The 16,005-nt window shown below is 47.8% G+C and overlaps 5 protein-coding genes across 5 annotated transcripts; 2 read left to right on the top strand and 3 right to left on the bottom strand.

The window, feature by feature from the left end:
- The first annotated feature begins 380 nt into the window (after positions 1 to 380).
- F5Y00DRAFT_116023 (uncharacterized protein) lies at positions 381 to 2,438 on the top strand. Its single transcript, XM_048003970.1, has 2 exons — positions 381 to 1,246; positions 1,321 to 2,438. The coding sequence occupies exons 1-2, from the start codon at positions 968 to 970 to the stop codon at positions 1,792 to 1,794; spliced, it is 753 nt and encodes a 250-aa protein (XP_047863485.1). The 5' UTR covers positions 381 to 967; the 3' UTR covers positions 1,795 to 2,438.
- Positions 2,439 to 3,081: 643 nt separating this feature from the next.
- On the bottom strand, positions 3,082 to 4,385 carry F5Y00DRAFT_263465 (CDC73-domain-containing protein; the record flags this gene model as incomplete). The annotated part of the gene is made up of 2 exons (XM_048011515.1): positions 3,082 to 3,747; positions 3,798 to 4,385. 2 exons carry the CDS (start codon positions 4,383 to 4,385, stop codon positions 3,082 to 3,084), a joined length of 1,254 nt encoding a protein of 417 aa, XP_047863484.1.
- Positions 4,386 to 4,815: 430 nt separating this feature from the next.
- On the bottom strand, positions 4,816 to 6,207 carry F5Y00DRAFT_241101 (TAP42-like protein). Its single transcript, XM_048008336.1, has one exon. It carries the CDS (start codon positions 5,944 to 5,946, stop codon positions 4,855 to 4,857), a length of 1,092 nt encoding a protein of 363 aa, XP_047863483.1. The 5' UTR covers positions 5,947 to 6,207; the 3' UTR covers positions 4,816 to 4,854.
- Positions 6,208 to 7,072: 865 nt separating this feature from the next.
- F5Y00DRAFT_271085 (uncharacterized protein) lies at positions 7,073 to 11,877 on the top strand. Its single transcript, XM_048012729.1, has 5 exons — positions 7,073 to 7,311; positions 7,382 to 7,485; positions 7,538 to 8,509; positions 8,560 to 10,125; positions 10,178 to 11,877. Exons 1-5 carry the CDS (start codon positions 7,125 to 7,127, stop codon positions 11,783 to 11,785), a joined length of 4,437 nt encoding a protein of 1,478 aa, XP_047863482.1. The 5' UTR covers positions 7,073 to 7,124; the 3' UTR covers positions 11,786 to 11,877.
- Positions 11,878 to 12,262: 385 nt separating this feature from the next.
- Positions 12,263 to 15,870, bottom strand: F5Y00DRAFT_241096 (uncharacterized protein). Its single transcript, XM_048008335.1, has 3 exons — positions 15,252 to 15,870; positions 13,892 to 15,187; positions 12,263 to 13,829 (listed from the first exon to the last, which is right to left on the bottom strand). Exons 1-3 carry the CDS (start codon positions 15,355 to 15,357, stop codon positions 12,769 to 12,771), a joined length of 2,463 nt encoding a protein of 820 aa, XP_047863481.1. The 5' UTR covers positions 15,358 to 15,870; the 3' UTR covers positions 12,263 to 12,768.
- Positions 15,871 to 16,005: the final 135 nt, after the last annotated feature.

Genomic DNA, 16,005 nt, shown 5'->3' with positions numbered 1-16,005 from the left:
CACGAAGCGCAAAAGGGGAAGGAAAATTCACCAGAGTATATAAGGAGGTTTTTGGTACGAGAAATGGACGAGCTACTGCACGACGGTTTCCCATGGGCGATCCATCCGCACAACGGAAAGCTCGAGGTACGTCGTTGAGCAAGTGAGCTGAAGTCGACGATGCTTGGAATTATAACGTCGCGGCTTTAGAGTTTATAATGAATCACAGCGTTTACTAGGGATATAGAGAGAGTGGTCTTGGGTTTTCGTAACCCTGCATCACCGGAGCATTTGCAATCCGCAGCTATGAGCGGCGATTGAGCAGTGGAGGGCGCATTTTCGGCCAAACCGCTGGCTGGCACTCTGTACATACGATTGGCTAGACTAAGGCTGGCGAGCTATCCGCTGCGGTCCTCAAAAATGGAAATCAAAATTTGAATCAGGGAGAGCCATATTCGGCAGTGAAACCAATTGGAACTTGAATCACTATGTGCATTATTAAGTCGTTCTCATATTCGATCGCCGTCCGGGCCTAGGGGAAGATGGAATGGAGTCAAGATCGAAGTAGGTTGATCTCGGTGTCAGATGCATTCCAAGACGCGAGGGGGGAAAGGAAATAAGGAAATGCGACATCGGCTTTTGTTTTTGTCTCTGGTTCTGCAACAAACCTATTGGTGGCTGTCGAGTATTGCCTGTCTAATTGCAGATTCTCCCGAGCTAAGTCAGCGCCCTTTGTTCCTCTTCTCCCTGGGTTCTTTAAAGATGGCTTCGTCTCCTCCCCTCCCCTACCATCATCTATTTCTTCTACACCATCCTCACACGCTCGCTTGTTTCCTCGTCGTTCGTTAACTGTTGCGCTAGACATTCGCTCTTAGTCTTCGTTTTTAGAGATTCGCTACTTATCTCTCTCTCTCGTCAAAGACTACTACTATTACTGCCACTACTAACAACCTATACCTTACCGCAACAGCACCTACGAAAACGAAAAATGTTCCACAAGACTGCCGCTGCCTTGGGCCTGGTTGCCGTCTCCGGCGCCGCTGCTGGGTCTGCTGGAGGGTACCCTGCGTATCCCGTTAACAACACGGCTCCGGCTCCCTCGTCCGTCTGGCAGTACTACAATACTACGGTGCCCACGACGGTCGTGGTGCCCCAGTTCACTACCGTCTGTCCCGAGGCGACGACCCTGAGCTACAATGGCGTCCAGTACACTGTTACTAAGGGCGAGACTGTCACTGTTACCGACTGCCCTTGCACTGTTCCTACGGTAAGTAGTATATTGCTATATATACATATTCCTCAATATGTGTGTGTACCATTTTCTAACTCTTATCCCTAAAGGTTGTCCACACTCTCACCTCGTCTCTCTGCCCGCCTGGCGTCACGCCCACCGCCGTCGTCCCCGCGGTCCCAACCGGTGTGCCTTATCCCGCCGAGACGCCTGCTCCCGGTACTCCCGGTACTCCCGCAGTCCCCGGCGCTCCTGGCGCTCCTGGCGCTCCTGGCTCTCCCGGCAAACCTGGCTCTCCCGCCGCTGGTACTACTCTTGTCGTCCCCGCCCCGGCCGGCACTACACCAGCCCCTGGCGCCCCTGCCCAAGGCGGTTCTGGTGGTTCTCCTCCCGCAGGCGCCGCCCCAGCCGAAGGCACCAGCGGCGCTGCTCCCGTCGCCAACACGCCTAACCCGCCTGCCGGCACCGCGGGGTACACCCCGTCTGCGGTCCCGTCCGGCATCGCGGTCTCGGGCGCGGGCAGCAGCAACTCTGGCTTCGCGGCGGCGCTGTTTGCTGCGTTCTTGGGAGTCGTTGCTTTGTAAGAGGTGCTGGGCTGGAATTTCAAGTCTAGTCTAGTCTAGTCTAGGGGGTCTAATTCGCGTTTACTTGATGACTATGTGGCACATCTACAAGGGGAAAATGCGACGACTAACCTAGAGGAAACGAAACGAATGGAGATGGCGTATCGCTGTGTACGTGCGAGAAACGTACACTTGCATCCCGTGGTTAGAAGGATATAATTGTCTATTTTCCTATCCCGTCTATCTATCTATCTATCTGTTGATCGACTGATCAAAATTTTTCCTTTGTCATGACTGGTTCCTTTTCTCCTGTTGGTTATTTCCTGAAAAGTAGAGAGGTTGGGAGGATAGGTTAGGTTAGGTACCTATGGATTGGATTCGGACTTGGCAAAGGGGCGTTGTTATTACTATTTTACTTCTCGCTATCTTCTCTACGTAGACGTGTACTTACACCCGAACTATCCTTAACGCGGGTCGCGGGTTCAATAAATTCACGCCTACATTCCTTCAGGTATTTGTGTTTAAGGAGTATTGCGTCTTGATATGTGTCTTATGTCATATTCTCCCCTGAGTTCCAACCCTTACAGATCCTCGCCCTAACTTCGCTGTCTGAGGTTTATAGGTTCTGTAGTTCAATACACTTCTCACAGCCTTGACAATCCATGGTCAATGACGAGCTGTGTTTATCTATTTGGTATCATACTTTCGTCATCCTTGTTGTTTAAGCAGGTTGAGCAATGATTCTCATGGTGCCCGAATGTGTCATTCTATATTAATAAGATATTTCAAAAAGGTCTCAGACTACGTTCGTCAGACGCCTATTGATTGAAAGTATCTTCTCATTGAGCATTTGCGAAGTGTCTATTGGACACATCGTCTATATCCCGTTATCGCAATTAACATGTGGGGGGTTGGGTAGCGGACTGTATATTCTCATCGAATCATTTTCATTAAGCCTTTCCAGATCTATGCTACCAAGGCCTCGCTATACTCAAGCAAACAACTTTTGTCCATATGCTTTGCTGTGCAACTCTCGTCCCTAACGCCGTCAATTTATAAGAGACCTTTCCATGGTCATCTGGGTGCGAAGCAATGTCATCCCTTGGGTCTAATAATATAAAAAAGGGCAAAATATAATGCCGATGTATGCGACTCATGAGGTCATGTCTTGGAGAGGACATTGCCAGTATTAAGGGTCATCCCAAGCTCCGGCTGTAGCTAAAGAAGCATTATTTCGGCCTCGTTTGGTCGCTTGATATACAAGGGACACAAGATACATTTATCGATGTAATACGCGGAGGTCTGTACTCATATCGATGAGGGGGCCTGGTCTCGTCTCCAACCCTTGCTTCTCATGTTCCCCTCGATAGCCTTCCAAATATGCTCGACAATCTCGTGATCTCTCCACCGGCTCGAATCTATCGTATTATGAATCGACTCCTTCCACGGATCTATACCGACGCTCATTACTCTGTGCCCCCAGTTACGTACGGCCTCGGGAGGCTTTTCATTTCGCCAGCCGACGTAGATACCGGGAACGTGGCGGAATAACTCGCTGGGGTTGCTCCACTTGTAGTTCTTGAATTGCCAACTCTGGCCAGTCGTGAAGACTGCAACTACTCGATTCCAGTATTCCGGCTTGAACTGTTCAGGGCCTTCGACCAGGATAAACCTCATAGGTCGATTCGGGTCGATGTCCTTTAGTAGGCGGTTGATGTGCAGCATACTCGCACCTGTGCTGGAACTAGCAGACAGCGAGTTAGGCGGAACATACTGGCCATTCTCGAGGAAAGACTTGACATTCGTCATGCGGAGGAGAGAGGAGGCGGAAGGCGAAAGTAGGATAATAGGATCGGGTCGTCTAGGTTTCTTGTGTGTGGCCAGCGCCGGGTTATTAGATATGGCAGTAGGTTGAACTTGTTGCGATTTCTTGGACATGAGGGGTGCAGCTAGCTTTCGAACGTGCGAGAAGTCCTGTAGAATATTAGTTTCGATCTAGCCGAAGAAAAGATAGTAAATCATACCGTTGGCTTGATGCCTCTAAGCACACTGTTTCGATCGCCCATCTTGCGCTCACTATTATAGATAACCGCAAGTCTTGGATCCAAGGTACCCTTGCCAGACCTCCCTAGCTTCGCGCCGATCGCAGGAGCTGCTGCACCCTTGGAAGCAAGAGCTGCAGCTGCAGTAGAAGTTGAGCCATCCTTATCTCCGGCCAGCGGTTTAATGTACTCGCATTCTTCGCTAGCTCCCTCGAGCCATGTGATAAGATCTAGCCGCTCGACAAAGGCAAGCATGCGGACTTGTCCCTTGTCCCCGAGCTCCTCGTTGAGCTTCGATACAGAGGCATTGTACTCGGGAATTGCAACTTCTCGCTTCAACCAGGCAATGTAGATACTGCGCAGATCTACAGGGGTATCGTTTGAGGTGAATCGGGTCTGGGTATCGATAGGGAGGGATATGTGGGAGGGGGTGGAGAAGGTGAGGTGTGTCGCTTGCGAAAGGGGAACCTCTTGCGCTGAGACGTCGCTGGACGCGGTCGGTAGAATTGCGCCTCCAGACGCGATGGACTGGCGAAGTAGGAGGAGGGGGTCTTGCTCGGTGGAAGCCATTGTCATAGGCGACCTATTCAGGCGTAATACCGTTAAGAAGTAGCTGTTAAAATGATGGGATGACAAAAGCTTGAACTCCAGATCCAACAGTTGAAAAAGAGTTGGATGAAGCTCAGCCTCGGGTGGTTTGCAATTGAACGCGAACAAGGCTGGTCTTAGCGCGAATTTAAAGTGCTTACAGCAATATTTCTCCACATACCCTTCTTTAATGTATTTGTATGCATATATACGGTACATACCATCAATATACGGTATATATACGATACCCACCATCTTTAACTGGACGGACCTCTTTTCAATCAACTTTTGTACCTTGTGTATCTCTTTCTCATGCTTTCAATATAACTTCTGGTTTGCCGTAATAGCCCCAACGTGAATGTATACCTTAGGTAGGTAACTTGGAATTTTTAAATGTAGGGTTGTATATATTTCACTACGATACCCTCACTTTATTCTTAATATCTACCTCCTAGCCCCTGTTCAAGGTGTTTCCGCTGCCTTTAGGGTTGGCCTCTGTGAACTCATCCCATTCCCTAGCCTTCATGGTCTCAGCATCTGCCTTCTCGATATTATCCTCATCTGGTTCAGGCCTATTAAAGCTAGCTTCTCCGCCACCTTCAATGATATTCCCTCGTCTTCGTTCTTCTTCTAGGTACTCATCAATAGTCATAGTTGGAAGATTATGGCCCGGGCGAAACACGCCCCTCTGAAGCTCTGCCCGATTAGACGTGAGCATGAATGGCCTTAAAGGCTTTCCCTCTCTACTGAGAAGTGGGCCATTACTCGAGGATAGGAGAGTGCTCAGAGGGGTGTCTAATCTGTCCGAATAACCATCGTTATCATGCGCTGCTCTACGCCGCCGCTCGTCATCTTCGCCTGTTGCTTCTTGCGACGTTGAAGGGGCTGGTGCTTGCGCTAATATTTCCGCCTCTCGATTGATTCCCTCTAAGCCCTGGAATGTCATGTGTGTATAGAAAGCAACGTTCGTGAGATACAGCTCGCGAACAGCTTCTTCATCTCCGCCGTCCTCTAGATATCGTGGAGAGCTTCGCATATACTCTAGCTTCTTCTTAAGCTCCTTTTCTGCTTTGAAATTGGCAATTTTGGCGTTGCGTCGAGCCGTCGGATCTGAGGTAGATATAGTAGAGAAGGCTGATGGATCTTCATTATAATCGGCGAAGAGCTTACTGTCCGATGAGGATAATATCGAATAGTTGTCGAGAAGATGTAGAAACTTTTCATACGCTTCCCGGGTCGCATTCAAAACAGCCTTTCTTTCTGAGGGTGACTGTGTTGAGACCTTCTGAAGGAGCTCAGCTATGCGATAGTTGACCAATAGGTAAGGGAGGTCAGATGTAGCAATGTCCTCAAGCCCTTCATTGGGACTAAATAGTGAGGCCTTATTAATAATCTGAATACATTCCTGATATAATTTCAAGGCGTCGGCAAGGTCCTGGTGATAGGTGGGTGAGTTTGCCTCGTAGGTGCCTTCCAAAGCTATCCGCTTCAGCTCGGCAGCCTGGAAGACAGACTTTAGGGTCCTTGGCTCCTCGCTCATCATGACTAGGTCATCAACGGGGTATGAAAGACGGGGTGGGAGTTGGCGACAAATGCAAATTATCTACCCAGGGTACCTAGCAAAAAAAATAAGTATATAGCAGCGATAAATGGAATAGAAGTGAAGATCCTTTACCGTTTAATGGGTATATTCAATAACTCACAGCTTTATTAGACGCAAACAAAGTGTTGGTGAACTGGGGAAAGCAAGCAAGACGTCAGTGCTGTGAAAGCAGGGGTTCTATGTATTCTGTATGTAGGTAGGTAGTAAACCTGGTTATTGACTCGGCACATGCAGCTGCTTAAGCGCTAATTTTAGACTGAAAGTGGAGTCATTGGTTCATTAGGTTTAAATGCATGGATATTCTATTACCCGGTATATTCCGAAAAGGTATCTTAACTAGAATGAATAAATCCGACATCAACATCAACATCACCAGACTGAATCTACCTTCTCCTTGACTGTAGAAATAGGAAACAGACAAGCATCAATGAAGTGTCAAACCATCAGATACAGGTAGGCTATTTGTTAAAATAAGCAGATAAAAGCGAGAAGGAACTCATTGCCTATGAGTGTTGTGACTACCTAAGGAAGATTGTCTGCCAGTACAATTACGGTTGGTACCTGCCGAATGTCGAATTGTAGGCTTGGAAGGTACGATATCGTGTTTGATATGTGCGCAACTACCTAATTATTCCAACCACACAGCCAGTTGTATGTTACGGAAGGTACAAACAGCCACTTTGCATAAGCCAGTTGTGCATCGGAGGTTGTCAGTTGTCGGTTGCTGAAGTAGTCACCTTTATTTGATTCCTTAGAGCTGCACCTTCCTTGGCGCCACCGAAGAGGTAAAGAGGTAACCTAGATAATAGAGGAAAGTACGCCTTATGTTGAAGGCGCTTACTTGTGGTTCGTCGCAATCTTTTCCGTAGTTCTTCTCCTTTACCACACAAGCACAACTCCTTAACATCTCTGGTTACTACACACAAAGATTATTGTGCAGATTATATATTATTCTACAAATACCGATCCCTTAAGCCCTCTTACTCAACCCTCACAGCAACATGTCTTCGTCGGACTCTGGGGCTGATTCTGGCTCAGAAAATGATAACCCTTCCCCGTCAGTTATTCAGCCCAAAGCGACGGCTAAGGTGTTCGACAGTTTGCAGTTTTCCCAGTTCATGAGAGATCACCAGGAAAAGATCTACAGCTCTATATCAAGCTCAGTTATCAGGGACGAAGATAAATCCACCAATTTGCTTGTGAGAGAGGCAGAGAGCGAAAAGATTATTTCAAGCCCAAGGGAATATCAAACCGAATTATTTGAGAGGGCCAAGCAGAAAAACACAATCGCCGTTCTGGATACTGGTACGCCTTTTTTCCCTTCTCACATAGATACATACCGTATCGTTGGAATACTTGCTGAAAAGTGATCTAGGAACTGGAAAGACGCTTATTGCCGCTCTCCTCATTCGCCATACCGTCGAGCAGGAACTAGAAGACAGAAGCGCTGGCAAGCCGCCAAGGATATCCTTCTTTTTGGTATCTCAACCCCACAACGATTTTCTCCTACACTGTACTGACACGTACGCAGGTCGATAAAGTTGCCCTAGTTCTTCAGCAATATGAAGTTCTCAAGGCAAACCTGGACCATACTGTCCAGCGATTTTATGGTGACCAAGGGGGATCTATCCTAAACTACGATTTCTGGAGGCAGAAGATCGAGGAAAGTATGGTTATAGTTTGCACCGCCGAGATACTTCTCTCGTGCCTTCATCACTCCTTCGTCAAGATGGAGGATATTAACCTTTTAATATTTGATGAAGCCCACCATACCAAGAAGAACCACCCGTATGCCAGGATCATCAAAGACTTTTATGCACCATTAGAGCGAGAACAGCAGCGGCAGCCCCGAATCCTAGGTATGACTGCATCACCCGTCGATGCAAAAACAGATCCAACTACTGCTGCCGCGAAATTAGAGGGGCTTCTGCATAGCGAGATAGCGACTGTAGCGGATATCTCAGTCTTCACGAAGTCTTCAATCAACCGACCTGTCGAAGATTTCATCGAGTTTGGCGTGACCCCAGAGCCCTTTGAAACGCCGCTCTGGCAGAAATTATATAAGTTGGTCGGGCATAACGATGCTCTAGGAAAGCTCTTCGTCTATTCCAGAGCTTGCACTGCAGAGATGGGCCGCTGGTGCGCAGATCGGGTTTGGAAGATATGCTTGACTGAGCAGGAAGCTCATAAGCTGGAAGCGAAGACAGAGAGGAATTTCATGTCCCGCAAAATGCATCTCCCTATAGCCGCTCTCGACGCCGAGAGATTGGCTGTTCGAGATGCGTATAAGATAGTAGCTGAGCATTCGTTTCCCCAACCTCAGCGTAACCCCTTTTATCTATCCGACAAAGTCGAAGCCCTTATTGGAGCCCTCCGGAAGCATTTAGATCCACTTAAGGATAAGTGCATCGTATTCGTGGAACAACGCCTTACCGCATTATTGTTGGCAGATCTTGTGAAGCAGCCGAGCTTAAACATGCCTGAGGTCAAGGCCGGCGTACTAGTAAGTCTAACGGCTATTCACCACGACCGAATTAACTAACAATGCTGAAGTTAGGAGCGGGTAGCAACGCTGGCGACTTGGGCATGACATTGAAGGAGCAGTTTATGACCATGCACCGATTCAGAAACGGCGATCTAAATTGCATCTTTGCCACCAGCGTTGGCGAAGAAGGTATTGACATGCCTGACTGCAACATAATCATTCGATTTGATCTTTGCAAGACGATGATCCAGTACATTCAGTCGAGGGGAAGAGCTCGGCGCAAAGACTCTAAATTCTTCCATATGGTCGAATACACCAATTCTACTCAGCTACAGTCTATCTTTGAGCACGAAGACAGCGAAGCAAGACTTCGCCAATTTTACAATACGCTGTCTGAAGACCGGCTCATTACTGGAAACGATTATAAAATTGACTATTTCCTATCTCAAGAGAGGAGCCACCGTGTCTACGTTGTGCCTTCAACCCGAGCCAAGTTGACATATAAAAGCAGTCTAGTAATCCTAGCCAACTTCGTCTCAACGCTACCACGTCCTTTGGATACTGTCTATACTCCGGATTATATAATAAGAGCCATTGGCCGAGAATTCGAATGTGAGGTTCTCCTACCAGACACCTCCCCAATCAAAAGTGCGCTTGGGCGACGTGCAGATTCCAAGCAAGTTGCCAAGTGCTCCGCCGCTTTCGAGATGTGTCTGCAATTAAAGAAAAAGAAGTACCTTGACGATTACTTGCAATCTACTTTTACCAAGAAGCTCCCGACTATGCGTAATGCTCACTTGGCTATCAGCTCGAAGAAGCGATCTGAGTATCCTATGCGCATAAAGCCTGAAATATGGGATAAACGAGGCCATCCGGAGAGCTTATACGTGACGGTCTTGAAGCTGACCTCTCCAGAAGCATTGGCAAGATTTTCTAAACCGCTAGCTATTCTCACGAGGCACCCACTTCCACGAACAGCCAAATTTCCCCTATTTTTCGATCATCAGCGTTCCTCGGATGTAGAATGTATACCCCTTCTATGTGCCTTAAGGACAACGCCAGAGGAGGTCGATCAAGTCAATACGTTCACACTTAAAGTGTTCGACGATGTTTTCAGTAAAGAGTACCGTTCGGAACCGGAAAAAATGCCTTACTTCTTTGCGCCCCTTATCCACCCTCACGGCTTCAATTTTGCCAGCGCTTCCGACGACGTTCGTGTCCTAATTGACTGGGAGTGTCTTTCCACGCTTCAAAGCGCAGCAAGATCCCTTGAATGGGAAAATAAACCAGACGAGTTTTTCAAGGACAAGTTCGTCGTTGACCCCCACGATGGGTCACGTAAATTCTATACGGCCCGCCGCCGTCACGATCTCAAGCCAACTGATAATGAGCCGCCAGGGATCTTCAAGAATCATGCCGGTAAAAAAACCACCCGGGAAGCGCCAAACGATATTTGGAATTTTAGTATTAGCTTGTGGTCAAAGTCACGTTCTAAATTGACAGTTCGGCATGAACTGCCTGTCGTGGAGGCCGAGTATATTCCACTACGACGGAATCTCCTTGATGAACTCGACAAATCCTATGATGTGGCACGAAAGTGCTTTCTTGTCTTTGAAACTTTGAAATTCTCACCTGTAAGTGCCTCTGACTGTCTAAACTCATATTCTTAAAGCCTAACCAACTTAGTTGCCGGTCCATGTGGTTGCCATGGCCTACAATCTACCTGCAATAATATATCGACTCGAAACCAGTCTTATAGTGCTAGAAGCTTGCAAGTCTCTATCCCTGGACATACGTCCTGACCTCGCCCTAGAGGCAATGACCAAGGACAGTGACAACACGGAAGAGCATTCGGAAGAACAAATAAATCTTCAGCGAGGCATGGGAACTAATTACGAGCGTCTTGAATTTCTTGGTGATGCGTTCTTGAAGATGAGCACAACAATTGCTCTGTTCTCTCAGATCCCCGATAGCGATGAATTCCAGTACCACGTCGATCGCATGCTACTAGTTTGCAATAAGAACCTCTTCAATAACGCGCTAGACCTAGGGCTGCAAGAGTCAATTCGATCGAAGGGCTTCAACCGACGGACATGGTATCCGGATGGCCTCGACCTGTTGAGAGGCAAGCAGAATACTAGCATTAAGGGAAAGAAGGGTGTTAGCGAAATGCATACACTTGGAGACAAATCAATCGCTGATGTTTGTGAGGCGCTCATCGGAGCGGCCTATCTGACGACCTATGAACAGCACAGCTTTGACATGGCCATTCAGGCCGTTACTAAGTTCGTTAATCACCAAAACCATAAGATGATGACATATGGAGACTATTATGCGGCATATAATATCCCGGAGTGGCAAAGCGCCGACGCCACGGCAGTTCAACGTGAAGTAGCCAGGCAGATCGAGAAGAAGCTTGGCTATAAATTCACGTATCCCCGTTTACTACGCAGCGCATTCATGCATCCATCGTACGGTACCATTTACGAGCGTATCCCAAACTATCAGCGCCTAGAGTTTCTCGGGGATGCAGTACTCGACGTGGTCTGTGTCGACTTCCTTTTCCATCGGTATCCAAATGCGGATCCCCAATGGCTGACCGAGCACAAGATGGCGATGACATCGAATCAATTTCTGGGCTGCCTCTGCGTTTCTCTTGGTCTCCAAACGCATATGCTGTCTATGTCTAGCGGGCTGCAAAGAGAAATTACGGAATATGTAGTTGCTATAACAGAAGCTCAACGAGTAGCAGAAGAGGAAGCGGAATCGGCCAATCTTGGACGTGCTTCATACGCAAAGAATTTCTGGATTGAAGTTCAGAGACCGCCCAAGGCACTCTCCGATATCGTGGAGGCGTACATCGGTGCGCTCTTCGTCGATAGCAAGTATGACTATAGCCAAGTGCAACGATTCTTCGACAAGCACATGCGGCCTTACTTCGAGGATATGCACATCTACGATACGTTCGCTAACCGACACCCGGTCACATTTCTAGCGAATATGCTGCAGCTGCACTTCCACTGCGCCAACTGGCGCCTCATGATCCAAGAAATCGCCGTCGAGGGTGGCCCGTTAAGCCAGGCGCAGGTTCTCTGCGGCGTCATGATCCACGGTCAAGTCCGGGAGCATGCCGTCGCAGCTAGCGGCCGGTATGCCAAGATTGCGGCGGCTAAGAAGATTATGAATACACTACGGGAGATGGGCGTTGAACAGTATAAGGAGATGTATGGGTGCCGCTGCTCGCCTGAGGAGGCCGAGGCTTCGGACCCCCTCGCGGAAATCACGGCTATTTGAGAAGAAGTTCAGGGGGCGTAATCTTCGGGGGTGTTTTTTGAGGCTGGTTACTAGTTTGTATGCTTGCAGGATACATGTCTATTAAGCTTGAGTCGTAGCTTCTCTCTAAATTCGATAATTTAATATGAGTCGATATGGCTTTCATGCCCTCATTATGAGAGCGTTGTGAATTACCTTGAAATAAGCACCCTTGGGGTGGATCTTGTAGAATGTCTAACGACCACGCATCCCTTTTAATCTCTAAATTCGGCAAATACCAACTCCCAGATTCGTCTCTCGGCAAGTTTGTTCAGCCTCATGAAACTTTCATCCTTGGAGCATAGCTGTGTTCTATGTACTGTTTCGATGTAGGAATATTCAAGTCAAGCGTTTATATCTCCATAGTTTTACCACCCTAATCAATGAGCTAGGTAACCCCCTCTTGTAAGATTGGATGCAATATGGCAGCTCGTCACATTTTGCAGGGGTGAGAAGGCATCAGTTATTTCGTTTGCTATTATCATCAATGTAATAGATACATCTCAGTTTACCCATCCACAGCGCGCAAACTTCCACGTAAGCTTGCACAAGTAAACCAAGAAGGAATAATGTATTGCCTTTAGCCAAACGGGAGTTCCCTATGACTACCTAACCTCTCCTAACCTATCCTGACGTAGGTATTGCAATCGAATCCTATCCTAACTATGGTAACCATGTAAACATAACTCCCTATGGGGGCCGACTATTAGTAGGACCTATCCTACCTAGGGCGCCGGGGGTATAAAATAGGCGCGAGCCTCGCCGGGCATCAGCGCCAACTCATTGCCGTGCGCCAAACTGTTCTAAATCATGATAACTATCATTACAATCATATGCATAATGAGGGAGAAAGTATGCAGCCACCTCGAGACCTCCGTAGTGATGATGGATAAAAAAGGGGGTATTGTAAGTATGTTCTCGCCGCATACTTTCTAGTTAAACCTTTAGTTTAGGTGCTCGTAGTTTCATAACTTAGTATCCGCGTAACCAGACTGATCGTCAAACTCGATCCTAGGAATGCAGAAATCGGGTGCTTTCCCTTTTCCCTTAGTCTTCCGCAGCGAGGCGCTGCTTGCACGCTGTTTTGACATAGCCTCCCTTCGAAGCCGCGCAACCACGGTCATATCGGGTAAATCTAAGTCATCATCCTCGAATAGTTGAGCGGTAGTTTCGTACTGCCGCATATTACCACAGGAATGGTATCGGTGCTCACTCGGGCGCTTGAAAGGGATGTCAAAATTCAATTCTTCCTCAGAGTCGTTTTCAGGCTCTAAACCATCATCGCCTTCAGAATCGGTATAGTCAAACTTCGGTACCTGCAAGCGAGATGACCTAGATCGAGACTTATGCTTCAGGGACGAAGTCGAGTATTGGGAACGGAAAGTAGAGGAAAGTGCATCCTCAAAATTGGTAGAGCTGAAGGTAGCTAGGTGAAGTGGGTCTTTGGGCGTATAAGATGCTCGTCGTGGCTGTGATCGTTCCGGCTTATTGGGCTTCGCCGTTGCGTCAAACGAGGCCGGAAGTCCTGGTAGCTGAGAGCCTCCCATCCCGTAGCCTTGGAAGAGAAGGTCCTTCTCAAATTCGCCTGCAGAACGCTTAGGAGCATCAAAAGAATCAACTGACGAGGCATCCTCATCGATAACAAAATTCATCGGAGGCTCCCGTCGACTAGAATTGAGAAGAGATCCTGCCAACAATTCAGGGTCGACACCTACGCAGTTTTTACCAGATGATGAAGATGCTTCATCTGACTCAATAGCCTTAGGTAGCGGTACGCGGGGGGCAAGATCGACCGAAGTGTTAGTGGTATGGACAGATTGAGGCCTAAACGGATTCGAGCTCAATGTTGAGCCACCCGTCTCGGAAGTCAGTGACCAACGGCGAAGACTGCTGCCTCGTTCCGGAATTGCGTCTTCGGTTTCAGACCGTTTGAGGCTCTTCACCGACCCGGAAACGATACTTCCATTTCCATAGCGACGGTTTAACTCGTCTTGGCCACTAGAGCGATTAAAGATTGTCTTCGAGTCTATGGACAACTTGTTAGCAAACAGGTTACATAGCTCAAAAATTTAAAGCTGGGTCACTAACACATCGGCTCTGGAGGCTGCAACGATGTCAATTCGTACGGTGAGCCGTCGAAGTCCGGTATAGGTCCGCGGCGGCGCTTCGGGGAACCGCGATTCTTTTTTATATATAGACCCTCCTCTGCACTTGGTAAGTTACTCTCGGTAACTAGTTCGCCACGATAGGGCAAATGGAGGGTCCTTAGGCTCCCTGTCTTCAATGGTGGCTTAGTGCTGGTTGAAGATACATGTGACATGGTTCTACGCTGAGGAGAGTTGTTGAGAGACCGATATTGATCCACTTGAGCAGGTCGGGTCCAGTTAAAATCGCTGCGCGCATGATAGGAAAGATCGCTGTCAGAATCTTGCCTGTGAATAGACATTTCCTGAGATAGGCTTGATTGTGGTGGATTGCCTCCCAGGCCTGAGTCCACAGATCGATTATATTCAAAGCCTTCCCAAATCGCCGTGCGAGCTATCTCTCGTAGGGACTCAGGAAAGTAGTCAGAGTCTTGCCCCTTGACTCTTCTTCCCGTAGAGGCACTCCCCGGTCGCTCCGACGAAGAAGGCATATACGAATGCAAGGATCTTGGACGAAGAGCCTTTTCGGTTGGTGCTGTTTCGTTCGTTGGGTCATCTTGATATGCGCGCAAAGCCAACATCGCAGGTGATGCAGTCCGAAAGTTAGAATTGTTTGCCTTGGTCTGTAACCCATATCCCATAGATTGCCGTTTCCTCGACGAACGCGGTCGGTCAAGCTCCTCGTCGTCGCTCCGAATGCTTGGGGTTAGATACTTTCTATAGAACTCCTTGGCTTGTGGTGAGTTGGGGCTAGATCCATTCTCGCTAATATTGCGATCCGCAACGTCTTCATCGTAATCTTTCGTGCCGGTAGCCTTCACGCGACCATAAAAATCTAATGGCTTGATAAACGATTGAGCATCTAGTAAGTCGACGAATCCACGTGTTGATCCCGAGTCCCCGCTAAAAATCGAAGAATTACGGCCGCGGGTGAAAGTTGGGGATGGTACGCTGTGAATGGATTCATTTCTCTCGGTTGATATCTTAGATGGAAGTTTGTAGGGTCCGTGTCGCTTTTTAGGCGGCTCTCGTAACGGCTTTACCGGAGCTCCTACTTGGGATTTTGGCCTGGACAAACCTTCGGGTGACCGAGTAGGGGCCGTACTGGGACGGTCGAGTAGTCGAGGAACTATAGGAGGCGGTGCGGAATTATCATTGAAATGTCCATCTATCAGAAGTGGATGCGATTTCTGGAATTTCTCCAAAATGCTGGGTCCATTACCAACAACCGGATAGGTGCCTTAAGTGAGATAGGTCAGCTCGGAGATTTACCAGATTCCTGGGATTGGAGACTCGGCTCATACCGCGGATTGGAGGATTGGCGGCCACAGTCTCATCGTAAGCTTGCGCCTTGAGATCATTGTTCAAGTTACTGGTAGATTTTCTAGATAGAAAACTCCACCACCCCATCGTGAAGGTCGAGTCGGGTATTCGTATGAAAGGGAACTAAGCCCATAAAAATGGACCTCGTAAATATTTGTCCCTTACTTCTCTTATCTCCGTAATTATCTTCCAAGGACGCGGGCCTCCATTAGGATCAAGCAGAAGAGAGCTGTTATTCCCGCCATATAACAATAACATGAACTAAAGTAGTAAAAGAAAGACGGGGGATAAAGGAAAAGAGTGACAAATGTTCGAAGGGGAGGAAATGTATGCGGAAAAGAATTGTAAGAGAATGAGAGAATAGTACTGTAGAATTAATGCGGTAGATGAGAGAAAGTTGGGAAGAGTTGGGAAGGAGAGGATACTCCAGACGCATTAAACAGGGTGATGCAAGGATACCCAGATAACTTTAAAGGCTGAATGGAGAACGACACTTTAGTTCATTGCACATACACTATTTCATAGATGAGTGTACCTAAAGTGTGTATGCACTGAGGTGGGTATGTAGTAAGTAAACCTCGTTTATTAAGCTAGGTAAGGTAAGATAAGGTAAGGTAAGGTAGTAACTATTTAAAATGTTTAGGGGGGGAACATGGAGAATCTGCAGCTAAATAATTTACCTACACGTCGTACCTTGCGTTTGTACTGCTTCCTTCTTTTTTTTTTTCACGATGG

The sequence above is a fragment of the Daldinia vernicosa genome, assembly GCF_022497035.1.
Source record: "Daldinia vernicosa strain CBS 139.73 unplaced genomic scaffold F5Y00scaffold_33, whole genome shotgun sequence".
Classification (NCBI taxonomy): Eukaryota; Fungi; Ascomycota; class Sordariomycetes; order Xylariales; family Hypoxylaceae; genus Daldinia; species Daldinia vernicosa.
This window is presented reverse-complemented; position numbering and strand designations above follow the sequence as displayed.